The sequence below is a fragment of the Podarcis pityusensis genome, assembly GCF_964106645.2.
Source record: "Podarcis pityusensis genome assembly, chromosome: W".
Lineage (NCBI taxonomy): Eukaryota > Metazoa > Chordata > Lepidosauria > Squamata > Lacertidae > Podarcis > Podarcis pityusensis.
The window spans coordinates 16976926-16999515 of NC_138045.1; the positions used below are offsets into that span (position 1 = coordinate 16976926).

The 22590-nt window shown below is 49.5% G+C and overlaps 2 protein-coding genes across 4 annotated transcripts in view; one reads left to right on the plus strand and one right to left on the minus strand.

The window, feature by feature from the left end:
* Positions 1-15186, plus strand: part of LOC308467755 (PABIR family member 2-like) — a 41369-nt gene extending 26183 nt beyond the window's left edge. Inside the window, 4 exon segments of the mRNA XM_080989465.1 lie at positions 1311-1407; positions 7964-8060; positions 8066-8516; positions 14822-15186. Of these exon segments, the coding sequence (XP_080845591.1) occupies positions 1311-1407; positions 7964-8060; positions 8066-8104 (233 nt within the window). The 3' untranslated portion in view covers positions 8105-8516; positions 14822-15186.
* On the minus strand, positions 9398-22285 carry LOC308467761 (motile sperm domain-containing protein 1-like). 3 transcript variants are annotated; one of them, XM_080989473.1, is made up of 7 exons: positions 22242-22285; positions 21280-21539; positions 19598-19673; positions 18054-18271; positions 12222-12383; positions 10771-11172; positions 9398-9706 (listed from the first exon to the last, which is right to left on the minus strand). In XM_080989473.1, exons 2-6 carry the CDS (start codon positions 21431-21433, stop codon positions 11141-11143), a joined length of 642 nt encoding a protein of 213 aa, XP_080845599.1. In that variant the 5' UTR covers positions 21434-21539; positions 22242-22285; the 3' UTR covers positions 9398-9706; positions 10771-11140. The 3 variants fall into 3 exon arrangements, with proteins under 3 accessions (XP_080845599.1, XP_080845600.1, XP_080845598.1); XM_080989474.1 differs by having other exon boundaries at positions 9398-9710; XM_080989472.1 differs by lacking the exons at positions 9398-9706; positions 10771-11172 and having other exon boundaries at positions 11978-12383.
* Positions 22286-22590: the final 305 nt, after the last annotated feature.

Consider the following 22590-nt stretch of genomic DNA (forward strand, 5'->3'; position numbering starts at 1 on the left):
CCACTTTCACCCTCTTTGGGTGGTGCCAGGTACTTCGTGGTTTTAATTGATGCTTTTTACAGGTACATTCATGTGTTTGTGCTCAAGCAGAAATCAGAAGCATTTCCTAGGTTCAAGGCCTTCTGTGCTTGGTTGAATAATGCCCACGGTAGACAACTTGGTTGTTTGTTTACTGACTGAAGTGGGGAATTCACTTCTCAGCAGTTTGAAGCTTTTTTGACTGAGAAGGGAATCCAGCACGACCTCTCAAGTTCCAGATCTCCCTGGGAGAATGGACTTTGTGAAAGGACAAATCAAACTTTGCTGCAAGGCCTAAAACCCTTGTTGCATGATGCCAATCTTCCTGAGAAATATTGGGCAGAGTCACTGAATAATTTTGTTTACACGTATAACAGGAGATTGTCTTCACCTATCGGCTGTACTCCCTATGAGAAGATGTTTGGTAAGAAACCTTACGTCAAGCACATGAGAATCTTTGGTTCTGACATGTGGGTCCACACCCCACAGAGCAGCAAGCTTGGGAAGCGTGGGGCACATGGTTTGTTCATGGGGTATGAAAAAGGTGCATACAGGGTACTCATGACTGACACTAAGACCATACGGTTCACAAAGAGTGTTGAATACAATCCCAAGGGGGGGGGGAATGTGGGGATTTTCCAGAGTCACTCAGAAGATGAGGATGCTGAGGTAGCAGAGGAAGCTGAGGATGATGATCAGAGTTCAGATTCCAGCTTAGTGGGCGGTGCTGCTGCTGATGTCAGCGACAGTGATGACACAGCAGACTACAAGAGCGCAAAGGCCTCACTCAGACCATCTGATGGGTTTGACACTAAACTGGAAGAACCACTGTTCACCATTGGCCACCATTCTCCTAAGAAGGAGGAGATGAGTGCTGAAGACTTGCATCTAGTATGCAGATCTGCAAGGGCCACAAAAGGCAAACCTCCAAAGAGATTTGCTGATGAGTTTGCTAAGACAGCAACAGCTGTTGTTAGTAGCTGATCCAAGGACTGGAGATCGCCCAACACACCAGCCAGTGAGCTAGAGCCAGCTGGGGGCCTGCCAATTGCCCCCATTTCCTTGGTTGTATGCCAGCACCTATTAGCTAGGGACAATGGGAGTTGTAGTTTCAAAACATCCGGAGGGCAGAGTCTGCCTATGCCTGGAGTTGAGGAGCGGGTGCCTGAAATGATCATCACCCAGAGACTTGGTTTGATTGTCTTGTTTTGCTGCTATGAGGCAAGCTTCAAACTGCTGCTTTTTGAAGGTCTCCTCCTCCAATCTGAACCAAATCTGCTTGATTTTGGTAGGAAAAATGGAAACCGAAAGCCAGCCGAAGAGACTTTTCCAAGGAACCACCAACATTCTTTCTCCCGACGTGACCCACCTGTCAGACCTCAGCTCATGGTAAAATTAATCTTAATAATGCATATACTACTCATCTTGGCCCAGAAATGGTTTGCCATGTCTTTTGATGTTCTAGCATTCCAAAATAGTTCCTACCCAGGGTGGATAAAAATCAATGATTTAAAAAACAAACAAAAAAAGGGATTTTATATTTAAATCTGATTTTTTCTACTTAAATTGGATTTTTAAAAATTTAAATCCGATTTCTAAAACAAAATGCTTTTGGAGGAAAAATCTTTCTAAAGCTTTTTTATTTAAGTGACATTCTAGTCCAGGCATAGGCAAACTCGACCCTTTAGATGTTTGGGGACTACAACTCCCGTCATCCCTGACCACTGGTCCTGTTAGCTAGGGGTGATGGGAGTTAGTTTCTTCGGATTCGTTGTTTTTTGTTTGTTTTTGCATTCACTTTATGTGCACTTTATCAGAACAAAATGAGTTGGTCTATAACAGGCATAGGCAAACTCCGGCCCTCCAGATGTTGGGGACTACAATTCCCATCATCCCTAGCTAGCAGGACCAGTGGTCAGGGATGGTGGGAACTGTAGTCCTCAAACAGCTGGAAGGCCAAGTTGGGCCACCACTGCTCTAGATCAGGTGTGGCCCAACTTGGCCATCCAGCTGTTTTTGGACTACAACTCCCATCATCCCTAGCTCACAGGACCAGTGTGCTGGTCCCGGGGGTAAGGTACCTTGGGTGTAGCAGAGTCCACACGAAGAGGGGCAAGGTCCGAGGCAGAGAGCCGGGCGGGGAACAGGAACGCTGGAACAGGAGGCTGTGCAGGGAACAGGAACACCGGATGGTCGGGAACAGGAGGCCGAGCAGGGAACAGGAGTACCGGATAGTCAGGAACAGGAAGCCGAGCAGGGAACAGGAGTACCGGATAGTCAGGAACAGGAGGCCGAGCAGGGATCAGGAACACAGGAAGGTCCGAAGCCAACAACGACGTTGCTCCCGCAACCTGGGGCCGGGCTGACTGGGCTTTTATCCTCTTCTAAGGCCAGGGGCGGTCCCGGTCCCCAGGAGCCCCGCCTCCTCTGGCCTTAAGGCGAGCACTCCTCCTGGGGGCAACCAGTTCCCTTCGCCTCTCTGCCCTAAGCCTCTGCAGATCAGGAGAGGCCGAAGGGTTACTGGGCCCTGGAGGAGGCTCACCTGTGGCCACTGAGTCGTCAAGCCCCTCTGGGGCCAGAAGGGCTTCACCTGGGGCCAGCTCCTGATGCACTGCCACAGGTGCAGGCTCTTCAGCATCTAGGCCTTGCCCCAGTTCAGCCGGCCCTGGAGGCGGGGACTCCTGTGCAGGCTGGGATTCCTCTGTTTCATCCTCCGAATCGGAATCCCAGGCCATCACACCATCCCCCCTCCCAGGCCCCCCCCTCAACCGAGGGTCCGGACCCGGCTTGCCGGGGTACGTCGCGTGGAACTCTCGGAGGCAGGCAGGTGCGTGGACATTGGCCGCTGGTTCCCAGGAACGGTCCTCCGGTCCGTACCCCTTCCAGTCAATGAGATACTGCAGCTTTCCCCTGCGGTATCGGGAGTCCAGGATGCGTTCCACCTCGTACTCAGGCTCTCCCCGAACCAACACTGGCTGCGGTCGGGGACGGTTCGGGTGGAACTCGTCGGGTGGGGCCACCGGACTCAAAAGGGACCTGTGGAAGACCGGGTGAACCTTCAGGGTTGCGGGTAACCGGAGACGGAATGCCACAGGAGAGATTTGGTCTACGATAGGGAACGGGCCGGTGAAGCGGGCGTCCAACTTCCGCGAAGGTCGAGAGGGGTGGAGGTGGCGAGTGGAGAGCCAAACCAGGTCACCGACGCGAAGTTCCGGCCCCACCTGGCGGTGGCGGTCGGCCTGGGCTTTGTACGCTTCCTTGGCCTGGTGCAGTTGCCCCACCAAAAGCTGTTGCTGGGACTGGAGCTCTTGAAGCCACTCCGTCACCGCCGGGACCGCGGATGCCGGCAGCACCTCTGGAAACAGCCGTGGATGATAACCATAACTGGCCTGGAACGGGGTCTGCTGGGTGGACGCATTCACCGCGTTGTTATAGGCGAACTCCGCCAATGCCAGGTGGTCGACCCAGTCATCCTGCTGGTAGCTGCAGTAACACCGGAGGTACTGCTCCAGCACCGCGTTCGCCCGTTCCGTCTGGCCATCGGTCTGTGGGTGGTAGGCTGACGAGAGGCAGACCTCTGTCCCGAGGGTCTGGTGTAATGCTCGCCAGAACCGGGATGTGAACTAAACGCCCCGGTCGGACACCACGCGCTCAGGTAGTCCATGCAGGCGGAAGACATGCTGAAGGTACAGCTGAGCAGTTTCCTTGGCTGTGGGTACAGATGGACAGGGAGCGCAGTGCACCATCTTGGTGAAATGGTCGGAGAAAACCAGAAGGCAGGTACAGCCACGAGACGAGGGTAAGTCCACTACAAAGTCCAACGAAACTGTGTGCCAAGGGCGCGGTGGAACTGGCAATGGCTGAAGTAGGCCGGGGGGTCGCCCGGTAGGTCCCTTGGCGCGCCGGCAGACATCACAACCAGCAACGTAGCGAGCCACGTCAGCCTTCAGGCGGGGCCACCAAAACTCACGACTGACCAGATGGGTGGTCCGATACCGTCCAAAGTGCCCCGCTGCTGGGGCATCATGGGCCATCCGGAGAACCTCCAGCCGCAGTGGCCCTGGCGGGATGTACAGACGACCGTGGTGCAGCAGGAGGCCCTGATGCAGGACCAGCCCCGGATACTGTGGGCTGGACCCTTCAGCCAGCTCCCGGAGTCGTTCCTGGGCCCAAGCGTCGACCCGCTGCTGTTCCCGCACCCGAACCTGCAGTGGCTGCGCCTCCTGGGTGGCCAGGAATGCAGCCGGAGGTAGGATCGTGGTGGGTTCTGCTTGCTGTACCGTGTCTGTGTTGTCTTCAGGTTTCCGGGACAGGGCATCCGCCTTCTGATTCTGAGAGCTAGGGATGTAGCGGATCCGGAACTGGAACCGGGAAAAGAACAACGCCCACCGGATCTGTCTTTGGTTCAGCTTGCGGGTGGTCTGGAGGTACTCCAGGTTCCGGTGGTCGGTTCTCACCTCCACCGGATGTCGTGCCCCCTCAAGATGGTGGCGCCAGACCTCAAAGGCTACCTTGATGGCCAGTAGTTCCCGCTCCCACACAGTATAGTTACGCTCCGCTGGTAGGAGCTGGCGAGAATAGAAGGCACAGGGTAAGAGTGGCGCTTCAGGACCAATCTGTTGAGACAAGACGGCACCGAGAGCCGTACTGGAAGCGTCGGTCTCCACCACAAAGGGTCGAGAGGGGTCAGGATGTTGTAAGATTGGTGCCCTCTGGAAACAGGCCTTCAACCCCTGAAACGCCGCCTCTGCCTCCTTGTCCCAGGAAAACGGCGTCTTTGGGCGCAGTAGCCGGGTCAACGGGGTGGTGCGATGAGCATAATCAGCGATGAAGGTCCGGTAGTAATTGGCGAACCCCAGGAAACGCTGCAGGTCCTTGCGGTTCCGGGGTGCCGCCCATTCTTGAACCGCTGTCACCTTCCCCGGGTCCATTTGCACCCCATCTGGAGAGAGCCGGTGACCAAGGAAGTCCACAGTCCGCTGATGGAACTCGCACTTGCTGAGCTTTGCGTACAAACGGTGCTCACGCAAGCGCTGCAGCACGGTCCGGACATGTCCCTCATGGCAAGCCGGGTCACGGGAGTAAATCAGTATGTCATCCAAATACACCACCACGTACTTGTCTAACAAGTCCTGAAACACGTGGTTGATGTAGCGTTGGAACACAGCAGGCGCGTTGCACAAACCGAAAGGCATAACCAAATATTCGAACTGCCCGTACCGGGTCCCAAACGCTGTCTTCCACTCATCCCCGGCTCGGATCCGAATCAAGTTGTAGGCCCCCCGGAGGTCCAGCTTGGTGAACACCTGTGCCCCTTGCACCCGCTCCAGCAGCTCCGAGATAAGGGGCAAGGGGTATCGGTCTGGGACGGTAATTTTGTTCAGGGCTCGGTAATCATGGCAAGGGCGGAGTTCCCCACATTTCTTCTTAACGAAAAGCACTGGTGCCGCGGTAGGCGAGGTGGAAGGCCTAATGAACCCACGCTCCAGGTTCTTGCGCAAGAAGTCCTGCAAAGCCTCGCGCTCTGGCTCTGTTAGGGAATATAAGCGACTCACTGGTAAAGGCGCTCCGGGTTGGAGGTCTATGCCGCAGTCAAAAGGCCGATGCGGCGGCAGCTGGTCTGCCCCCCGTTCCTCGAACACGTCCTGGTAGTCCTGGTACACGGCTGGGAGCGTGGGTGCTGCCTCCTCTGAGGGCGCGGCCGCCAGCGTTCCGGATTGAGCATGGGAACATGGGTCTGGGAAGTGCACGGTCCGTTTGACCCAGTCAATCTGAACGTTGTGGGCTTCCAGCCAGTCCATCCCGAGCACCAGGGGGAAGCGGGGCATAGAGGCAATGTCCAAAGTTCGCAACTCCCGGTGCTGCTGGAGACACAGGACCAGGGGCTGGGTCTCCTGAGTAACGGCACCTGAACGCAGAAGTCGTCCGTCAATCGCTTCCACCTGGACCGGTACTGGCTTGTTCCGAAGTGGCACCTGATGATGGGCGGCAAAAGCAGCGTCCATATAGGAGCGGGTTGCCCCTGAATCTACCAAAGCATGGGTGAGGATCCAGGGCCCACCTGGAGGGTATAAACGTACCAAAACCATAAGATGTTGCAAGTCCATTGGTGCGGGCCCATTCTGTACGGTTTGGGACCCCCGGTAGCTAGGGCCATCAGCTACTGGGGTTGGCGGTTTCCCTGCAGCTGGCGTTTCTCAGGGCAGGACAGAGCGAAGTGTCCACTTCCGCCACAGTAAAGACAGAGATTTCCCTCCCGACGCCGCGCCTTCTCTGCGGGGGAAAGGCGTGGCCGCACTGCCCCGAGCTGCATAGGCTCCTCCGTTAAATCAGTTGTGACCGTGGGGCTGCCGGAAAAAGCTGGTGCCGTGAACTGGAAGTGTCGGCGACCCCGGGCCTGACGACGATCCTCCAACCGGTCGTCTATTTGTAGACTCCGTTGAATGAGAGTGTCCAGCGTGGTGGGGCGTTCCATTGTGGCCAACTGGTCCAGTACCTCGTCCGAAAGCCCTTCGAGATACTGGTCCCGCAGTGCCGAGTCATTCCAGGTCAAGTCCTGTGCCAACAGCCGAAACTCCGTGGTATATGTGGCCACCGTGGACTTGCCCTGTTTCAAACGCCGAATCGCCCGGTTGGCTTGACTCTCTTTCTGGGGGTTGCCGAACGCGGCCTCCAAACGATTGCAAAACCCCGTATAGTCTGCCAGCAAGGGGGAGTCTTGCCTGAGTAGCGGCAACGCCCACTTGGCCGCCTGGTCCTTTAACAAACTAATCAAAAAGTGCACCTTGGTGCGGTCGTCAGGAAAGTTCCGGGCTCGCCCCTGAATATACAGCTTGGCCTGGGCCAGGAACATGGGAAAGCTGGCCGGGGCTCCATCAAATTTCTCAGGCAAAGCCACTGGGTACTTGCCAGGAGCCGGGGCGTCGGCCCCAGGAGCCGGTAGGGCTTCCAAGCGTTGCTGAAGTGCCACAACCGCGTCGCTGAGCTGCTGCACGGTGTAAGTCAAGGCCTGGTTCTCCTGGGCCAAAGCCACCAGTGCAGCCGCCTGTTCAGCCATGGCCTCTGGCTCTTCCCGAACGCACCCCTACGAAGGGGAAGTGCGGGTGTGGCGGGAGCAAACTGTGCTGGTCCCGGGGGTAAGGTACCTTGGGTGTAGCAGAGTCCACACGAAGAGGGGCAAGGTCCGAGGCAGAGAGCCGGGCGGGGAACAGGAACGCTGGAACAGGAGGCTGTGCAGGGAACAGGAACACCGGATGGTCGGGAACAGGAGGCCGAGCAGGGAACAGGAGTACCGGATAGTCAGGAACAGGAAGCCGAGCAGGGAACAGGAGTACCGGATAGTCAGGAACAGGAGGCCGAGCAGGGATCAGGAACACAGGAAGGTCCGAAGCCAACAACGACGTTGCTCCCGCAACCTGGGGCCGGGCTGACTGGGCTTTTATCCTCTTCTAAGGCCAGGGGCGGTCCCGGTCCCCAGGAGCCCCGCCTCCTCTGGCCTTAAGGCGAGCACTCCTCCTGGGGGCAACCAGTTCCCTTCGCCTCTCTGCCCTAAGCCTCTGCAGATCAGGAGAGGCCGAAGGGTTACTGGGCCCTGGAGGAGGCTCACCTGTGGCCACTGAGTCGTCAAGCCCCTCTGGGGCCAGAAGGGCTTCACCTGGGGCCAGCTCCTGATGCACTGCCACAGGTGCAGGCTCTTCAGCATCTAGGCCTTGCCCCAGTTCAGCCGGCCCTGGAGGCGGGGACTCCTGTGCAGGCTGGGATTCCTCTGTTTCATCCTCCGAATCGGAATCCCAGGCCATCACAACCAGTGGTCAGGGATTATGGGAAATGTAACATAGGAGTTTGCCTATGCCTGCTCTAAGATTCTACTGGACATTTTTTTAATTTTTAATTTTCATTTCATGTGCCCTGACTGAAGCTTGTGGTTTCCCCTCGTGCCCTGCAGTTTGTCCTCGGACGCCCTCGACGGGAGCTCCAGCAGTGCCAGGCTTTCCTCCGACTCCCTGGCCAAAGGCGCCGTGGCGGAAGCACCTGTTGTGCGATCCGAACCCCCTTCATCTTGATGGATGACCTTTCCCCCAAGTGACTCCCCCCTGCCGCTCGCCTGGATGTCCGCCCGTGCCGTCCTTTCGCTATACCCGCCTACAGAGAAATTGGTGGCATAAAACCCCTGAGGGCATCCGGATTATGAGCGCAGAGTGCGAAATACCCACGTCAACCTTCCTTCTCGGCAACGTTTCCTGGCGATTTTAATCCTTTTAAGGGATGCGTCAGGTCCCGGCGGTGCCTGGCTCGCCGGTTTCCCTTTTAATTCATTTGCCAACATCTGCTCGGTTTTCCTTTTAACTACCAATTATTTTGACAACAACTGCTCAGATCGGGACTTTCCTTTCAAAGAAAGTGAATCCACATTTCCTCCAGATTCTCGGAAAAGCACCCAATTTATATTCGCGTTAAAAATGTCGGCGAGAAACCAGTCGCCGTCACTTGTTCCAAAGGTAAGAATGTAGTTGAAATAAACTCTTGCTCTAGGTCAGGCCTACGCAAATTTGGCCCTCCAGCTGTTTGGGGACTACAACTACCATCATCCCAGACTACTGGTCCTGTTAGCTAGGGATTGTGGTAGTAGTAGTCCCCGAACAGCTGGAGGGCCGAGTTTGCCAATGCCTGGTCTAGATACTTGTTTAGAAAGAATAATTCTCCTTTTAATAGACACATCAGGCCCAATGCTGCTTGGTTTGCCGGTTTTCCTTTTAACTACCTGAAGGAGCGTCTCCACCCCCATCATTCAGCCCAGACGCTGAGATCCAGCACCGAGGGCCTTCTGGTGGTTCCCTCATTGCGAGAAGTGAGGTTACAGGGAACCAGACAGAGGGCCTTCTTGGTAGTGGCGCCCGCCCTGTGGAATACCCTCCCTTCAGATGTGAAGGAAATAAGCAGCTATCTTCTCTTTAAAATACATCTGAAGGCAGCCCTGTTTAGGGAAGTTTTTAATATTTAATGCTGTATTGTTTTTAACACTTGATTGGAAGCCGCCCAGAGTGGCTGGGGAAATTCAGCCAGATGGGCGGGGTATAAAGAATAAATTATTATTATAAATTATTATTTTGCCAATGTCTGCTCGGATCGTAACTCAATTCTCAGAAAAGCTGTTGCGATCGCTTGTTCTGAAGCAGGCACAGGCAAACTCCAGCCCTCTAGATGTTTGGGACTACAACTCCCATCATCCCTGACCACTCGTCCTGCTAGCTAGGGATCATGGGAGTTGTAGGCGAAAAACATCTGAAGGGCCGAGGTTGAGGAAGCCTGACCTCTTCTTTCTCACAAGATCCCATCGGCCTTAACTTCTTTTTTCTTTTTAAAAAAGAAGCAAACAATCTACTGTCTCACACGCTATTTATTATTTATAATTCTGTAAAATAAAATAAATAAAATAATCATAATCATAATCATAATAATCATAATCATAATCATAATAGTAGTAGTCTGGTGATTTGTTAGAGTATTTATGAAGCCCTTTCCCCATGTTCTGTGAGCGCTGGCTGGTCTGTATTGATAGGCAACGTTGTCCTATTTGTAGGATTCCGGTTCCAAATGTTTCTTGTCGTCCACATTTGGAAAACTTTGATTTTCTTCCTTCCTTCATTCCAAGAAATAGCACGGAATTTGATGTGGAATTTGTGCTCATCTGGCTTGGAAAAAGGAGAAAAAAAGGACATTTGGCTTTTCCCTTCCTGGAATTTTCCTTTGGAAAGCGTTGGTTTGGAATTGGAGTTGTACCTCTTGTTACCCCTATTCTGGTTTTCACCTGGGGAGAGTTGGTTTCCTCAGCCACCACTGCTCTAGATCAGGCATGGCCCAACTTGGCCCTCCAGCTGTTTGGGGACTACAACGCCGATCATCCCTGACCACTGGTCCTGTTAGCTAGGGATGATGTACGTTGTAATCCCAAAACAGCTGGAGGGCCAAGTTGAACCACGCCTGCGCCTACTATGGATGAGCTTCCCTGAAGTGCAAATACAGCAGTACCTCCGCTTATGTAACCCTTTGGTTACGTAAACTTCGGGATATGTAAGTGGCAACACCAGAAGTGTTTTACCGGGTTTTGCAGCTTGCGCAGAAGCGCTCTACCACGCCATGCGCATGCACAGAATGGCACCTCCGGTTGCAAAAACCTCGGAATCCGGCCAGACCTCCAGAACGGATCCTGTCCGCAACCAGAGGTACCGCTGTAATGTATTAGTTTAAATATATATATATATATAGATCTGTGTTGCAGATTTAGCAGTCAACAATTCATCCGGTGTAGTTGTATGGTTGCAAAAGCTTGTCCTCTTTTCTCCTTTTGTAAAAAGGGCGCCAGGGGTCAGCAAACATTTTCAGCAGTGGGCCGGTCCACTGTCCCTGGACCTTGGGGGGGGGGGGCTGGACTATATTTTTTTTGGGGGGGAATGAAAGAATTCATATGCCCCACAAATCACCCAGAGATGCATTTTAATAAAAGCACTCATGTCAAAACACGCCAATTCCTGGACCGTCCGCTGGCCGGATTGAGAAGGCGATTGGGCCGCATTCGGCCCCTGGGCCTTAGGTTGCCTACCCATGCTCTGGGCCATTCCCCCCCCCTCCCATTTTCTTAAATCTGAGTCTCCAAAAATAGACTGAAAAACATGGCAGCTTCCACTGTCAGGCGAGCGGCTTTCTATTCCGCCATCTTGGCGTTTTATCCGTATTTAAATTTGCAATACTCACAGTCAAATGAACGTTGCAGATAGAACTGCCGGCTCCTATGGCAGCCAAACGCTAAAGTCGACGTGAATTTAAAAACATGCAATTTAAAAAGAAAGCAGAAATGAGATTTTTGCATGGTAGACCTAGGTAGAGAAGTTTCTGCAAATTCCTTCGACCATTTCATGGCTGTCTGTCGAAAAGTGCCTCCGAGCATGCGAGTCTTTCCAGTGAAAACAGAGTTAAAGCTTTGCTTTCCAGAAAAAAAAAAAGCAATGCAAATCGCCAGATGATTTTTGCACCCAAACGGGAGTCAGAGGCCCACGTTCAGGATTCAAATTTAAAACGCGGTAAGAAAAGGAGAAAAAAGATAAACATCCAGTTGTGTTCTCACTCATGTTCTCAGGATGACCATAGTGATAAGACCTGCAAGAATCAGAGGAAAAAATCCAGTTATTTTAGCTTAACTCGAGAAATAACCCACACCGAGAGGTTTGTTAGGTGTGGGGGGCACGCATGAAAGCTTGTTCACCGGGAGCCAGATGCACGTTTGTTAATATTTGTGAAATGTAGTTTGCATAGACAACTGATCTTTGTACAAACGCCGAAATGTCAGGGGGCTCAAATATACTTTCAGTTGCAATCAGGGTGGATTGGATTCAAATCAATTTCAATCACGATTTCAATCACTAGTCAGTAAGACTTGATTTAAATCATATTTTTTTCTACAGAAAGGTTCAGCCTTGCTGCCATCCTCTTCATATTTGACAAGCACAGGAAGGTTTCCTTTTTGGAATAAGTTACAGAAAGGTTCAGCCTTGCTGGCATCCTCCTAATATTGACAACCAGAGGGAGGTTTCCTTTTTGGAACAGTAAAATTTCAGAATCGTTTTTACAGTTCTATCAAAAATGACTGATTTGGTTCTACTATTCGAAATACATTGACAGATAATGATGAAATGTTGGTGAGGTTTCATAAGCTAACTGTTTCTATTTGGACAGCTTTTCTGCTGTACTTAATTGAAAGGAGAAAAAGAATCATTTCCTTCATCACAATTTAAACCATTTATTTAACTAAAGCAATAACATGCTAGCATATGGACCCATGTTTGTTAACTGATGGGGTTGAACGTTTTTTAAAAAACAACTTAAGACTGAGTTTTAGCACACATTAAAAACTTAAAACAAATCCTTATTTCCTGATGAATAGCTTTTGGACTATAATGTAACCTAAAAGGAAAACTATAGAAAGATTCTTCCTCCAAAAGCATTTTATTTCAAAAATCCGATTTTTAAAAACTTTTTTTAAAAAACCATTGATCTTTATCCACGCTGGTTGCAATTTTGCTGGCATGGGCCTCACACAGTGACTCGATTATAGGTTGTTTTTTTAAAACGTTTCTATACACATTTTCATTTTTTCACTTGGTCCTGCCCCAAATCACATAATGTAATGATGACAAAAAGATGCGTACCTAATACGTAAGCTGCTACTAACTTTTGATTCACACTTAAGTGGAGGTAGAGAGGCACGAGGGAACCTCCTTCTCCCAATGTGGGAAGCATGAGAGCCGCAATGCACACGATTCCGAGGAACACGGTGAGCAAACTCGGCCCTGATGAGGCAATTCTGTTTTCTAGAAAAAGGAAAAGGCATTTGACATTATGGAAAGGGGCAGAATTTCTTTCCTTTCCTTTCTTCCCCCACCCTTTTATTGAATTTAGTAAATAACAAAACTTTAAAAAAAAATCTTTATTATGTTGCAAAGTAAATAAATCAAAACAAAACCATACATAAAGAAAAATATCCAATAAAACAGAAAGAAAGAAAAAAAGAAGAAAAAGAAAAGACAGTTAAAGAATAAAGAAAAGTATAATATTTCAATACAATAAACACTATTTTACATAATAATAATAATAATTAGACTTCCATCACTCTCACATTTCCTTTCACCATTCATATTTTATCTGTATTTCAGTATTATTTTCCTCTTAATATATAGATTTGTATATATGTATATTTTCCCTTTTCTATTCATGAGGTCATTCTAGAAACAGCCAAATTTTTACTTTTGAACCTTGTCTTTCTGAATAGTCATTCAAGCAATTCCATTCCTTCTTGACTGTATTCATTGGCTTTAGTCTTCTTATATCCATCATCAATTTGGCCAGTTCCAAATATTCACATAATTTACATAACCATTCCTCTTTGGCCGGTACCTGGTTACCCTTCCAGTACTTAGCCACCAGAATTTTCGCCGCTGATGTCGCATACAGAAAAAAATTAGTTTTTTCTTTTGGAATACAGCATCACTGTTCAATATTCCCAAAAGATGTGTTTCTGGTCTTTTACTATGTGAAGTTTTTAGTAACTTTTTTATTTTTTCATGAATCATGTCCCAGAACTTTCTGATCTCTGGACATGTCCACCACATATGGTAGAAGGTTCCAATCTGTTTTGTGCATCTCCAACACTTATTACCAAGCGATTTGTTCATTTTAGCCAATCTCTCTGGTGCTAAATACCACCTACAGTGCATTTTCAGGTAATTTTCTCTTATTAAATAACATACTGTAAAATTTATATTTTTTTGTCCACAGTTTTTATGAATGGTATAATACAGGCATGTCCAATAGGTAGATCGTGACCTACTTAGACCTGAACCCCCCCTGAAACAGGGGTATGTCACTGCCAGTTTTTAATTGAGTGGATCACAGTCTCTTGGGAGTTCGCCACCCCTGGTATAACAAAAAGTACAAATGACTATCCCAAATAACTATCCCAAAATACAGACATGCCTTCACACTGGCCAGATTGGATGTGATGCCCTCTGCCGTACTTGAGGGCAGATACCAAAAGATTCCAACTGAGAAACGACTCCGCCCCTGTGCAGATGGCAATCTGGAAACAGTGGCTCATGTTTTCCTGTCCTGTTCTGTCCCCTTTATAAAGATCTGAGGAATGAGATCACCCCCCCACTCTTACTTACCATCCCAGGCCGCCCATCTGTGGCCACATTGTTTTTTCTTTTATCAGATCAAAATGATCAGACAACAGCAAAGGTTGCTAGGTTTATCAAGGGTGCAATGAGATTAATGGACACTATCTGAACAATAATCTTGGCCCTTTTTACCCATTGTTGTCTTTTTAATTGTATATATTGCTTGTTTTATGTTGCTATGGCCATTGGCTAATGTAAATAAAGTTTATCTCTTTATCTACAAATGAGATCCACTTCATTCCTAAATGTTTCATTTCACCAAACAATCTTGCTTCCCATCAAATCCACCCTGCCAGAATGGCTAGGACTTCAGGGGTCGGCAGACCTTTCTGGCAGGGGGCCAGTCCACTGTCCCTTGACTATATTTTGAAAAAATCAATAAAAAAATGAAGAAATTCCTATGCCCCACAAATCACCCAGAGGTGTGTTTGAAATAAAAAGGCGCATTCTACTCGTGTAAAAACACGCCAATTCCTGGACTGTCCGCTGGCCAGATCATGAAGGTAATTGGGCTGGATTCAGTCCCCGGGTCGTAGTTTGCGGACCCATGGATTAGAGCAGGGGCCGACAAAATTTTTTTGCCGTGGGCCGGTCCACCATCCCTAGCAACTTGAGGAGCCAGAGAAGCAGCACCGGGGGGGGGGGGGGGCTGGAAGAAGAGGCGAGGGGGGCAAGTAGTCCTCCCGAGCCCCACCTGCTGCAGTTACTTCCTGGAGGCTGCCACCACTACTGCTGCTGATTCTCGTGAGTAGGCAGAGCGAGCTCGTCCGCTGCACTCTCTGGCCCACAGGAGCAGCAGGGCGGCGGAGTGCGAAAGGGCTGGCTCCGGAGAGGGGCTGCTCAAAATGGCACTCAGCCAGCCCCCTTCCTCCTCTAGGCAGGGTGGGGAGAAGCAAGGAGGAGGGAGGGATTTAAATCACTAGTCAGCAAGACTTGATTTAAATCATTCTTTTTTACAGAAAGCTTCAACCTTGCTGGCATCCTCTTCATATTGACAACCAGAGGAAGGTTTTCCTTTTTTTTTAATCATAAAATCCCTTAGTTTTTTTGTTTTTTTGCTTGTTTTTTTACAGAAAGCTTTGACCTTGCTGGCATCCTCTTCATATTGACAACCAGAGGAAGGTTTCCTTTTTGGAATTTGGAGGCACACCATACCATCATTTGCTAGACTAAGCTTGTAAGGTGACTTGATGTTACACCGTTATAGTACTATAAAAGAAGTAATTGCAACAATAAATGATATGCAGTGGGAATGAGAATTTAAAGGACTACAAGGTGCTGGGTGCTGGTGGAGGAGAGTCAAATGGGTATGGTCCTCCATCCTTCCTTTCTTTCTTTCTGACCCTTTCCCTTTACTCTCTTTGGTTTTGGGGGGTGAACTGTGTGTACCTTTTTGTCTGTTTGTAAATATGCTTAAATAAAACATTAAAAAGTCAAATGGGTGTGGTACTTGATCCTTCCCCCCCCCTTCCTGACCCCTTCCCTTTACTCTCTGGTTTTTGTGGTTAAGTGCAGGCTTCCTCAACCTCGGCCCTCCAGATGTTTTGAGACTACAATTCCCATCATCCCTGACCACTGGTCCTGCTGGCTAGGGATGATGGGAGTTGTAGGCCAAAAACATCTGGAGGGCCGAGGTTGAGGAAGCCTGGGTTAAGTGTGTGTACCTTATTAGTAAGTAAACTTTTATTTATACCCCGCCCTCCCCAGCCAAGACCAAGCTCAGGCCGGCTAACCTCAAATATCAAATACATGAAAACACAACCAAATGATTAAAACACAGCTTAAAAATTAGAACCAGGATAAGCTTAAATGGCTGCCCATGAATTACAACCATAGGGGTCGGGGACCTCAAGTATTCGTAAGGGCCAGCTATCCGTTTTGGTCCCACATGAGCCGATAAAAGGGCCAAAGAGATAACTTACAGGGTCCCATAGAGGGGGGGGGGTTCAAACTGGGCCCGGACCGAAGGCCAGGTGGAACAGCTCCGTCTTGCAGGCTCTGGTGGAAGGACGTCAATTCCTGCAGGGCCCTGGTCTCCTGCAATAGAGCATTCCCCCAGGCTGGGGCCAAAGCTGGAAAGGTCTTGGGCCCTGGTTGAGGCCAGTTGAACTTCCTCGAGGCCTGGGACCGCCAAGATATTATTATTTGCAGACCCTAAGGTCCTCCACGGGGCATGCCAGGAGAGGTGGTTCCGTAGGTACGAGGGCCCTCGGCTGTATAGGGTAAGGTTACCAGGCGACCCCGTTTCCCGGGGACAGTCCTTGGATTTACAAATCGGTCCCCTGACAAAACCTATTCCCTTCAACTGAAGTTGAAAAGTGTCCCCGGATTCATGGGGGGGGGGGGGGGAATCCGGTAACGTTAGTATAGGGCTTTAAATTATGGTTACCAGATGTCCCCGTTTCCCAGGGACAGTCCCCGGATTTACAAACCTGTCCCCAGATTTAATGTCCCTGGATTTATATTGTTGTTGATTTATTGGTAGAGAATGAACGTGGTGTGATTGGTTCAATGGCACAAGGCACATCATATGGCTGCTGAGGCTGCCACTGCCGCCGCCACTGCCAAGGGGGAACTGGGGACGCCCGGCATGTCGACTGGGAGAACTGCTGACACACACACACCCCGCGACCCAAATCAAGCCGGGGGCAAGAGCGCCCGGCCACCCAGCTGACTGCTCAGTGGCGCTCTGGGGCAAGAAATACCCCGGAGCCGACACAGGGAGGAGGAGGAGAAGGAAGAGAAAGAGGAAGGCAAAAAAGAGGGGAGCCCCAACTTTGCTGCGCCGCCACCGAAGAGGAGAGGTAGGAGACCACCAGGAGGGTGAGGGCACGTGGCCGAGCCCCGGCCCGAGCCAAGCCTACTCCACAGCGGCTAGCGCAGGCTTCCTCAACCTCGGCCCTCCAGCTGTTTTGAGACTACAATTCCCATCATCCATGACCACTGGTCCTGCTAGCTTGGGATGATGGGAGTTGTAGTCCCAAAACATCTGGAGGGCCGAGGTTGAGGAAGGCCACACGACAGAGGAGACCACAGAAGAGAAGAGGGTACTTCTTATTTTTTTAAAAAGTAACTTTTCTGTTAATAGCTTTTTTTTCTCTTTTCAAAAAAAAGTGTCCCTGGATTCTTTGGAAAACCTTACTTGAAAGCAGGCATCTCCAACCTTTGGCCATAGGCCAAAACATCTCAAGGGCCACAGGTTGGGGATGCCTGCTTTAAAGGTGAAAACCAGCACCTAAAACCTGACCTTGTGCTCCACCAGGAGCCAGTGCAGCTGGCATAGTGCTGGGTGGATGTGGTCCTGCGGCGGGGAGTGTTCTGCACCCGCTGGGGTTTCTGGGTCGGCTTCGAGGGCAGCTCCGCGTAGAGCGAGTTATAATAATCAAGCCGGGAGGTGACCGTTGCATGGATCACAGTGGCTAAATCAGGGCGAGGGAGGTAAGGAGCCAACTGCTTAGCTTGGCGGAGATGAAAAAATGCCACCTTTGTTATAGCTGCAACTTGCGCCTCCGTATTGTCTGCTTGTAAATATACTTAAAGAAATAAGAAAAGACAACTGGAAATTATGTGTGCAACAAAACCGGCAAGAATTCTACTAGCACCAGCTCGGAAGATGGAAGAAAGCCCAATGAAAAAACAGTGTCAAGAGAAACTCCTGGGATATGCACCATTAGCCAAATGAACAGATAAATTACACAAAAGGGACAACAAAGACTTTAAAAGAATTTTGAACCATTTACGATATATATGAAGAAACAACACGAAGAGTTGGACTCATTGGCAGGGTTTGAGTAAACATTCACAAGTGTATATAACATGGGTAGCCCAATCGCCTTCTCAATCCAGCCTGCAGACGGTCCAGGAATCAGCATGTTTTGACATGAGTAGAATGTGTCCTTTTATTTAAAATGCATCTCTGGGTTATTTGTGGGGCATAGGAATTTGTTCATTTTTATAAAACAAAATAGTCTCCAAATATATATATATAGTCTCCAAAATATAGTCTGCCCCCCACAAGGTCTGAGGGACAGTGGGCCGGCCCCGGCAGAAAAAAAAAAGACGCAGGATGAAGAAATTGAAAGTAAAACCAAGTGGAAGGATAAGGGAAGTCCAGGGGAGGGGGGCAGGAAAAAATGGGAAATTGTTGGAGAGATATTTCATCAAGGATGTATATATCGCAAAACCAATAAAAACTGTTTAAAGAAAAAAAAGTAAATATGCTTAAATAAAACAATTTTTAGAAAGAAAGAGGCAGGTACCGGTATATAGCACCAAAAAGCAATGGCGTTCCAAGCACCCAACTACCTGGCTGGCATAAAGCCTGCTCGAAAAAGACGCTCTCTGCCAGGTGCTCCGTGATCCTCTTCTCCTCCTCTTCCTTTGGCTCTTTCGCCGCCGGAAGCAGTATGGCGATGACCTCTTTCCTCCCCAATGCTTTCCTCTGGCTCTGCTCGGAGACCAGGAGCCGAAACTTGTCAATCACACCATAGTGGCAAGGTTGGACGTCTCGGTGACGGATCATGCTGTAACGGGAGAAGAGTATGAACGGCCACATTTCCGTTTTTAACACGTTATTGCTTTTTTTTGTTTTAATGTTTATTAAATTTTCTTTTTTTCCTTTATAACAAGCATCCCCAACCTGTGGCCCTCCAGATGTTCTGGCCTACAACTCCCATGATCCCTAGCTAACAGGACCAGTGGCCAGGGATGATGGGAATTGTAGTCCAAAACATCTGGAGGGCCGAATGTTGGGGCTGCCTGCTTTATAACAACCAAATAAAATTTCTTTATCAAATATATCTTTTTTCAAATCGTTCCCCTCCCTGATTTCCATATGCAATCACTTTTATCTTCGCATTTCTAAATCACCCTATTTACCTTATCTCAGGCTTCCTCTCAATATGGACAGAGGAAGGTTTCCTTTTGGGAAAGGTTCAGGCTTGCTTGCATCCTCTCAATATGGACAAGTGGAGGAAGGTTTCCTTTTGGGAACCATAAAATCACCCATTTCCTACCACCCTTCTGAGAAATACCCCACCCCACCCTCCCACTATATATCAGGGTCTGGGGACTTCTGTTTCAGTGTATTTGAAGAAGAGCGCCTGCACATAAAAGCTTAGACCCAGAACAAACTGAGTTGGTCTCTAAGGTGCTACTAGACAATTTTTTTTTTTTTATTATTTCAGCTATTTTTGTTCACCTGCATAATCTCCCTTGCTTTTTCCTGCCTGACTAATTGCAGTCGTTCACAGTCGCCCACAGGTTGACCAATCCCATTGAGTTCTACTACCCTTTGTAGAAAAACCCCGCCCCACCCTCCCACTATATATCACGGCCTGGTAATAATAACAACAAATAATAAACTTTGATTTGTATCCTGCCCTCCCCGGCCAAAACCGGGCTCAGGGCAGCTAACATCAAATATGTAACACTGGTATAAAATCAAGCAATAACGAAATTACCTCCTGAAAACAAGTCAGGATCAAATTAAAATCCAATTAGATGGCTTTCTGCAGGATTAGGGTTGGGAACAGTAAACGCTCATCAGGCCCAACTATTTGCGCTGCTCTTATATGGGCCTGGGAGGCCTCTTTTCATACTAGTCCTTATACAGACTTCAGTTTCCGTGTATCTGAAGAAGTGTGCATGCACACGAAAGCTCAGACCCAGAACAAACTTCATTGGTCTCTACGTTCCTCCTGCACCATTTTTCTTTATTTTCCCCACCCTGAGATGTCTTGATAAGGGTGGACTATACATCTAATAAAGGGAAGATCGGCCTCTGGAAGGCAGGTTAGTGGTTGCTATTCATTACAAGCCAACAAACCCAAACCCAGCTTTTTACTCACATGTCAACGCAGCACTGAGGCTTCACTGCACCCACTGCATCGACCACAATGTATTTATTTGGGGTTGTGCAAAGAACTGAAAGAAAAGAAAAAGGGTCGTCATTCGATGTCAGCCAATTGCCAGGAACTGGCACAGAAGCGAAGCTCAACATCAGGCACAGGCAAACTCCGGCCCGCCAGTTGTTTTGGGACTACAACTCCCATCATCCCTAGCTAATGGGATCAGTGGTCAGGGGTGGTGGGAATTGTAGCCCCAAACATCTGGAGGGACAGAGTTTGCCTATGACTGCTCTACATTTTTTCGTCATTTACTTCACCTACCGCAGGGATGGCCCAACTCGGCCCCCCAGCTGCTTTGGACTACAATTCCCATCATCCCTGACCACTTTTTTAATAAAGAATTTATTGAACAAGCAAAGTCTTAAAATACATGCAATACCAGCAAACAAACATAAAAAGTATTGAGAGTATACATACAAAATAACAAAAATAAAGGAAAAAGAGAGGGAGAGGGAAAAAAGAAAAGAACAATAAATGAATAGAGTAAAAAACATAGTAACAGCTCATATTTTAGTCAGCAAAGAAAAGAAACTTCCAACTATACCCATGGTACTAATTTTCAAATACACTATTATTTACAGTTACACAACGTTGTTTTTCGTTAACTGTTGGGGAAACACTGAAGACCATTGTAATTTCAAGGAGCTCGATGACATGCCTCTTTCCCTTTACATTCCTGGTTTTAAATTTGCCGATTCATGCTGGTATAACTTGTTTTCCACACACCTGTGTCAGGAGTTTCCTGGGTCTCCTGTGTTCTAGGTGCTGATTGGCTAGTGGGGAGGATACCCAATTGCAGTGAATTGGGTTGGAGACGCTCAGCTGCTCCGCATTCCTGTTGAGTCACAACCCATGTCCCAGGCTGATCATGAGTGATCCCTGCTAACCAGGTGCAGTCAATCAAAGTTGGCTATAAAAGCTGTAGGTTGAAGGGGCTCACAGAGCTTCTTCACAGATTGAGGTACCAGATACTGTTAGCTGGGGTCTCTCTTGCTGCTTTACCTGGAGCTCCAGGCAGCTGAAGGGGAGATTGTGTGTGACTTCTGTCAGGTATGCTGTAATTTGTGTTTTGTATGCCTGCTGCTATCTGTTAACCTTATGCAAATAAAGCATTACTTATTCTTCATCCACTGGTGTGTTTATTGGCTCCAGATCTAGAAAAAACCCTGCCCTTGGCAGAACATTAACTTAATTTAACTTTATCTAACGTGCACTTTGTATTACAACGCTCATTCAATATCCTCCAGAAAACTTTTACTATTGCAGTACCCTTTGAGACATTACTTATTAACCAATCCTTATTTACTTCTTGTTTTGTATTTCCTCTTCCTGACCCCGTTCTCCTTGCTAATTGTAAGTACTCTTATCAATTTGGCTTGCCATTCAGTCTTTGAGGGGACATCATCCCTGACCACTGGCCCTGTGAGCTAGGGATGATGGGAGTTGTTGTCCCAAAACAGCTGGAAGGCCAAGTTGGGCCATGCCGGATCTAGACTCCCAAGTTATTGTAACCCACCCAGGGACTTTCAGGCAAAAGGCAGGTCAGAAAGTGAATAAAAGGAAGTTGAGGCAATCCCTCCTCCCCAAGCAAGCACTTCAATTGAATTGTACCTGAGACGCACCTTTGAATTTTAAGGCAAATTCATAGGGGTTATAGAGAGTCAACACCTGTTTGTGGGTCGACAGGTCGTCTGCGTAAAAGATAAGCTCCGTGGGGAACAGGAATACGGGAAGGGTTCCTTCCACTAACTCTGGCTGCCGTTTTTGCTGCTGCATTGGCCCCGAGTCGTCCTCCCCGCTGCGCCTTCTACTCACAGGACCGCTTCGTCTCCCCAAGCGTCTTGTCAGAGCAATTTAGGAATCCGAATGCATTTTGGCAAACCTATAGGCAGGAAAAAAACAACGGTAAAGGTCAAAGGCTCTGGTTCGCATACTTGGGCAGCCAGGTGGAGATATATATATATATATATATATATATATATATATATATATATAGCAAGCTTCCTAAACCTTGGCCCTCCAGATGTTTTGAGACTACAATTCCCATCATCCCTAGCCAACAGCACCAGTGGCCAGGGATGATGGGCATTGTAGTCCCAAAAAAGCTAAGAGGGGGTCATCCCTGACACAACTCCGGGAACTCCGCCACGGAAGAGGGAGGCGCTGCCCACCACTGCCCGGGACCCCCAAGGCGAGAGAGAGTGACCGCCAAAGGCATGACGACGACGACGACACGCCCCCCAAAAAAGCCAGGCCCTCCTCGCCCTCAGCGAGGGTCGCCTGCTTCTTCGAGAGCCATTTCCCCCAGGAAGCCCCCCCCCCAACGGCCCGATACCCCCGATCGCCGCCGCCCCCCCCCCCCGCAGAGGAGCGCAGCGCAGCTCCTTCCCCTCAAGCCCGAGGAGACCCGCTTTTGTTTCGGGGTCGGGTCGCCTCGCAGCTGTTTCGAGACTACAACTCCCATCAAGGAGCAAGAGGTGAGGGATGGTGTGAATGGTAGTCCCCAAACAGGCCCCTCAGCGGGAAGGAAACCCCTGAGGGCATTCCTGGGGGCGGCAGACCCCCGCTCCCTGTCCTCACTCACCCCTTGGACAGACCCGCCGCCGCCGCCGCCTCTGGGCTCTTTCGGTCACCAAGCGCCACCTCTCCGACTCTCTCCCTCGGCTCAGCGGACGGGCCCGCCCATTTCCCCGCCCCTTTTTGTGTCACCAGTCGATAGGGCTGCCGGGAATGTGAAGCGGGAGGCGGGAAAAGGGCGCGAGAGGCGGTGCCTCTTCTCGACGTCCTTGGGCGGCAGGGGGCGGGGCGGTGGGTGGAGCTTCCCCGACGCGTGCACAAGAGAGGAGGGCCTCGCTCGGGCCGCCCATCGTCGCTTGCTGCCGTGATGGGAACAAGGGCTGTTGTTTCTGTGGAGGCTGCGGATGTGCGTTTCC